Here is a 6914-nt window from a genome sequence, read left to right on the forward strand (position 1 = left end):
GCGTCAGTTCGCTCCCAGAGTGCGCTAACTCAATGGCTCATGGATTGGTTTGCAGAAGCTTCGGATGATCAACGAGCTATTATGGTGCAGGGATTATATGCGCTGTGGATGGCAAGGAATAACACGCGTGAAGGGACGAGAATTGAGGAGCCGGGTGACATGGCTATAATGGTCAGGAGGCTAATGGAGGAGTGGCAACATGTCAATGGAAAGGAAAGCAAGGCTTCCCGTGCCCCACTGATTCAAAACTGGAGTGTTCCGGATGAAGGATGGATCAAAGCGAATGTAGATGGTGCAACTGCTGCGGGAGGAAAGGGGGCGGGGGGTGGTTTTCCGAAATGCGGACGGAGCGTTCATAGCAGCAGAATGCAGGTGCTTCCCTATTGGTGGTGATCCAGCTCTGGTGGAGCTTCAGGCGTGTAAGAGGGCGGTGCAGTTGGCGGGGGACTTAAATCTGGCAAGAGTACATCTCGAGCTGGACTGCCAAGCGGTGGTTCGCAAGTTATAAAGCAAAGAAGCTGATCTATCTTCTCTGGGACCAATGATCAAAGATGTGAAAAACATGCTGGAGCAACGGGAGTGGAAGGTATCTTGGGTTCGGAGGTCGGCGAATGGAGCCGCACATAAACTAGCAAAGGAGGGGTTAGATAATAATTTGAATAAGGTCTGGGTGGGCGATCCCCCAGAGTGTATTTTGAGGATTTTGTCGGCAGAAATCCCTGCCTTGCATGATTGAATAAAGATTGTTTAGATTTCAAAAAAAAAATCGTTAGATTCAATATGATGCTAATTCCCATGTGCCTGACAGTTGATTGTGTTGTTTTGCTGTGTGTATAATTGAGAGAATTTCTTATTTGACATTGTGTTAAATTTTGTTTCCCTATTTGACACCAAAAAATATTTTCTTCACTTTATAACACCGAGTCTAAATTTTATGCCCTTTATAACACTTTCGCCTATTTTAAGCCTTAAAGGTGTTAACTGACACATGAAAAGACTTTTTTACCCCTGATGTGGTATGTGATAAAAGAATTCATAGATGCTAGTACATGCTAATAATGCCCGGCCGGCTTGGTTTGTTGTATGCGGCTAAGTATAGCGGACTAGGTGCATGTGTGCTGTCCAGCTGGTTCGGTTCCTAGCTGCATGAGCCAACTTGCTGCGTGGGCGCGTTCTGTGCAGCGGGGAGTGTGAGCGGCCGCCGTCCTTCTTTGTGACCCCGGACTCATGTGTACTTCGTTGCTTAGTTAGCTAGAGATTACTTCATGCGTGTGCCTGGCATGGCATCGGCCAGTATGAATAAGCACGGACTAGATACTACCGTACGATGTACGTATTTAAGGAGAGGAGAGTGGTTACACCATACACAAGAGCTAACTTAAGCACTCGATTGATTTTCTTTGGAAGTTGGCTCACGCAGCTAGGAATCGAACCAGCTGGACAGCACACATGCAGCTACTTCGCTATACTTAGCCGCATACAACAAACCAAGCCGGCCGTAGCACGTACTAGCATCTATGATTTTTTTATCACATACCACAACAGGGGTAAAAAGGTCTTTTCATGTGTCAATTAACACCTTTAAGGCTTAAAATAGACGAAAGTGTTACAAAGGGCATAAAATTTAGACTCGGTGTTATAAAGGAAAGAAAATATTATTCGGTGTCAAATATGGATACAAAATTTAACACAGTGTCAAATAAGGAATTCTCTCTATAATTAATCCTTGCACACACTTATAATAAAAAATTAGATCGGTTGATACAGAAGAACTCTTATCTATCTATACCTACTATTAAAAGGATTAGGTATTCTTGGTTTGGTTCCGCTTTATTTGGTCCCGTCTTGAGTATTTTCACATATGTCCGTTTTTTTTTAAAGTTTTGTCCACTTGTCGAACGTATGTGCAAAGAAAAGAAACCGGAACGAACAAAGGAAATAGATACGTACTTTTTTTTTGAGGGAAAAATAGATACGTACGTGTAAAGGAAACTTGAAACCTAAGGGAAGCAGCCGGCCGGCCGGCCCGTATCTATTTCTCAGTTGCCAAACGAAACAGAGCTGCCGGCCCATATGTCGATTTTATTTATAGTTGCCAGCCAATATCGAGAGGACCCATGGCAAATTAAGGTTTCCTTGAGCGAAGAAAACAGCAGACGGCCATTCATGAAAACCTCAAATGACTCGAAGGCCAGTAACTTCTCAATCGGCCGAGACAACGGCAACGAGGGGAACTTTCAAAAGGTGCAGCCCCTCACTGGTCGCCGCCGCTGCACATCGGCCACGGACGACGGCGAGGAGGTGAAACGGCCGATGGGGAGGTGAGCCTGCCGTGCTTTGTGTTTCACGTTTAGTAATCATGCCACGGTCGAATACCACCGAACAGGGCCGATTGTGCATGCACGTCATCGTCGCCATGGCCATGCTAAGCAAAGAAAGAAGAGACAAGACAAGCATCATGCATCAATACATGCTACGTCTATCCTAATCTGACATGCATAATATCTCTTTCTAGGTATCTAAGGAAATTACGAGCATGCATGCATGGCTCAACCCGCAGGGTGCAATCACTTGCTTTATTTATACTGACATTACTTAGTCTTCAGTTTCTCGCAAAAGAAAAGTTAGTCTTGAGGCGGCTAAAAAAATTAGGTGCTTTAATACAAATTAACACAGATTTATTTTGTGCAGACCACCTTCATTGTGGGGAGTCATGTGTGTTGTTTAACGTACTGCTTGGTAATCGTGTGTTACAGATAGGAATGGTATCAAATAATTACATATTAAGTGGTCATGGTCAACTAAATTGCTTAAATGTGATTGTTATATGATAACTTTTTGTGTGTAAAGTTCATTCCGGAATCACTGATTGATGGACGAAATTATGATGTCAAATTTTTATTCACAATCTGGTCGGTGAAATTGCTTAAACATGGTTATCAAATCAGACATCTATGTTCTGAAGGTTTTAGCTGTATCATATATTTAGTTTATTTATCAACATTGTTTCCCATTGCAATGCGCTGGCATTTAACTAGAAACCTACAAATAGAGATTTTTATATATATACAAGTCAGAAGTTGCTATACATATGCCTACGGAAGATAAGATTCCACAGCAGCAATCAAACAAACTTTAAATGTTCATGCCAATTAATTTTTTATACCTATTACTAAATTTCCCCTACTATAGTTTGTTGTTCTTTCATCGGATATTTTAGCAATATATAGATATCACACCGGTCGCCTGGCAAAAGCCAGTGAAGACAGGCCAACAAATGTTCTAACTTGAAAATTCTCAAAAGTTCTTTCATTTCTACACATTCGCACATCCCGATTCTCACAGCCTATTCTTTTTTCTCCCGTTGCAACGCACGGGCATGTTTCCTAGTGATGAACAAATTGTGATACACTAATGCAGTACCACTTGGCTAAACGATAGAGAAATTCTCAACACCATGGCACGCTGAGTGACTTGCTCTAATTTTAATCTATCCAACCACCTCGGTTTATTCCTTTATGTCGAGCTTACTTACTTTATTTGAATAATTCATGAGGTCAAATATTTGATGAATTATTTTCGGCACTGAACCATGCACTATTGTATTGTTTTGGATTTCACGGCTCAACCGAGCAGCGCGCGCCAAGGCGCGATGCCTATCTAGTTCATGTGGTGGGTAGTCAACTAGTCATCATCTCATGAAAGTAGTTCCAACATGCCGACGTGTAGTCAAAAGCATCAGGATAAGTGGGTACGTTCGAATTGTCCAGACAAACGCCCTATTTTGGCTCCTCTCAGTTGCCAATCCACAAGATTTCAGAAATCAACATCAAACAATGAGAAGCAATCCCCCAAGCTAAGGCGTGCAAACAAGATGTAGATCAAGAAAGTAACACTATACAAAATGCACGAGAAGTAATTGAATCGATTGGGCCAAAACTCGAAAGACAAACAGCAAGCTGCAGCAGCCCTGCAGCACCAAGGCTGTAGAGGCAAAGTGAACCTTTGGAGGCAAGCAATGTAACTATATAGTTCAACAGAGCACATCATCATTCTGAAGGAAATAGCACAGTATAGCATTTCTGCAAAACTCATGATAGCAACCTACACCGAATATCTTCTTGACATGAATAAAGACCCAACCCAGACTACTGCTCAGAGAGCAAATCCTACTCATAAGAGCACCATAGATTTGAACTGGTTGTGCAGGCAGATAACCCAAACACCCTAGTAACCACCCTTGAGATCATTGACCACATCGTAGGGAATGGGAGTGACGGTCTCAATTGTGGTACCCTCGACCATGAACCCAGGTTTAGGGCCGAGTGGCTGCCTCTTGGTGCTGATGACCTCACCGCGCGCCTTGGCTTCCGCCTTGAGCTGGTCGTTCTTCACTTTCCTCAGGCGGAACTCCTCAGCACACCTGGATGGCTGCACATGCTCAACACGGACATGGATCCTTTTCCTGATAATGCGGTTTCCAACCTGGGCAATGTAAACAGGATTGTGATTGTAAATATATTAGTCCTGAACTTGACTCTACATTAAATTTTACGATACAAATCGGTATGTTCCACTAGAACACAATGAATGAAATGCAAGGCTGAACAAAAGCATCAGGATAAGTGAACAAAAAGAAATGCTTGATAGCACTATTGATTTCAAAGATGCAAATCGTTCTAGCCTATTACCACAAGCAAATCGAGATATTCAATATAGCCATATAACTTGAGGTGTACTTCAAAGAATACAAAGGGCAAAACATACATATCTTACCACTAACAACAAAGTTAGAACTTAGCTACTTCAGAGAAGAGATAACATGCTAGTATGTATACAGGGCCACAGCAGTATAGATTAATATAATCTTTTTGGGCAGAAATCCTTGTTTCCTCAAGCAAAGCAGAACTCTTCGATATGCCATAATTGTAAATGCACTCAGCACTTTATTAGTCTCTAATAACACAACAATCAATAGACAAAACTAATAGAATTATAAAGCAGGGGCAATCAAAATTCCAAATTTAGTATTCCATGCAACAGAAGCAAGCAGCTAAAACCATTTGAGAGAACATGATGTGTACAACAAACACTGCACAACTTCAGCTTCAACCTTCCTCGCCTTATCTACCATTTGAACGTATATACTGATAACAAAACAACATCATATCAACTCGGATTACTACAACAATAATTATTCTTCAGAGCATATAAAACATGATAACGTTGTAGGACTGCAGCCGCACAAGCATTGCCCACACTATCGCCATTAAATCCTCTGTAAGACACACCTACCAAGCAGGCAGATCTACGCTTGTCAAACCTTCTAAGAAGAGGCTGCAAAAGCCCATTACAGCTACTAAATAAACAGAATCGCACTTGCAAAGAACAATAAGTTGCACAAATCCTACAAATGGGAGTCTGCCACGACGGCGGTATCACTGTGAAGCAAGTACCCTAGGGACACAGATCAACAGTGGCTGTGCCCGGACAGCCGCGAGGGAAGAAAACGGGATCGATCTATACCTGCTTGTTGATCTCGACGCCGATGGCGCGCTTGGTGACGTTCCACACGCGTCCGGTGCGGCCGTGGTAGAACTTGTGCGGCATACCCTTGTGCACGGCGCCGTTCACCTTGACGTCGACGTACTCGCCGACCTTGTAGGTGCGCAGGTAGGTGGTGAGCGGGATGTAACCCTTCTTCCGGAACGGGCGCGCGAACAGGTCGCGCGTCCGCGACCGCAGACCGTGGCCCGCCGGCATCCTGCTCCTCCTGCTTTGCTTCGCGGGGCGGCGGCGGGAGAAGGGTGGTTGGTGTGGGGGGGACTAGGGTTTGCGAGGGTTTGGAGATGGTTCTGTTTTATAGCTCTGTGGTGGGGGGGGGGGGGGGGGGGGGGGGGTCCGAGTGGTGTTGGGCTGGACTTTTATGACGGAGTTTCGGCCCATTGCAGATGTAGGAAGATGAGACTTTGGTGGAATTGATACCCCTAAAACAATGGTGGAATTGATTATATATTCTCAAAAAAATGGTGGAATTGATTTTTCAACTCCCGGCCAAATAAAACTAGTGCTCTACTATATAAGCTTATTATGGTCCGATTAAGTGATCGACATGCATGCATGAGCTACTTACTATTATTCAAAGATACAGTATGATAGTAGTAACTTAATTTGCTTAGATGTTCGCGGAACTGCAGACAAGGGCTCATTTTTCAGCCCAATTGTGTCAAATATCGTAAGAGGCCAAATTATTTTCCGTTTAGATTTATTATTCCATAGTTCTGTCATCAATAAGTTAATCAAGATAAGTTTCACATGCATGTACTGAACAAACAAATCTATGACGGCAACCAATTCTGTGAAACTTGCTGCATCTATCTTTTGTGTCGTCTAAGTCTTTCTTGTCTATCTGATCACCAAGTTTTTTCCCTATACCATGTATCATCCGAAGGGGCGACAGACCAAAGTCTCGGATTCCTCGAGCAACAGATGTAGTGTTGTCAGTCTCTGAAAATGTGAATCCGTCTACTCCTAGGCAACAACAGAAGGGTGATTGGGATACTGAAAGCCAGTGTATGGAGGCTTAGTGAAGTCAGTCACCAGCCTCTTTGTTGTTTCAACAGCAGCATCAAGCGGCGCCAAAAACATGTCAGTTACTTTCATCTTGGGCATAGCCAACCTTATTGGTGGACTTCCTCTCATTTTTCACAATGTAACGAACTTCTCTCGTGGCTGAATTTTCAAAATATTTTAGTGACCGTTACAGAAAACTCACGTCCAAAACTCCAAAAACTAACATATCATTTCCTTGTGGATAACGTATCGCTGATCTGAGAGACAATCGAGTCATGAACAATGACAAATCATAAGGTCGGCCACTACTGACTCAAGCTTGGATGTGGTCGAAAGCCCGA

General features: G+C 43.3%; 1 protein-coding gene across 1 annotated transcript; it reads right to left on the bottom strand.

Annotated features, from left to right (window-relative positions):
- Nucleotides 1-4004: 4004 nt before the first annotated feature.
- Nucleotides 4005-5849, bottom strand: LOC123120178 (60S ribosomal protein L21-1). Its single transcript, XM_044540175.1, has 2 exons — nt 5527-5849; nt 4005-4485 (listed from the first exon to the last, which is right to left on the bottom strand). The coding sequence occupies exons 1-2, from the start codon at nt 5761-5763 to the stop codon at nt 4228-4230; spliced, it is 495 nt and encodes a 164-aa protein (XP_044396110.1). The 5' UTR covers nt 5764-5849; the 3' UTR covers nt 4005-4227.
- Between the last annotated feature and the right edge of the window lie 1065 nt (nt 5850-6914).

Source organism: Triticum aestivum, chromosome 1B (assembly GCF_018294505.1).
Source record: "Triticum aestivum cultivar Chinese Spring chromosome 1B, IWGSC CS RefSeq v2.1, whole genome shotgun sequence".
Classification (NCBI taxonomy): Eukaryota; Viridiplantae; Streptophyta; class Magnoliopsida; order Poales; family Poaceae; genus Triticum; species Triticum aestivum.

Coding starts and splice junctions, on each gene's coding strand:
- LOC123120178 (XM_044540175.1), bottom strand. CDS start 5,763: ATGCCGGCGGGCCACGGTCTGCGGTCGCGGACGCGCGACCTGTTCGCG. Junction 4,486..5,526: donor GCGTCGAGATCAACAAGCAG/GTATAGATCGAT, acceptor TACATTGCCCAG/GTTGGAAACCGCATTATCAG.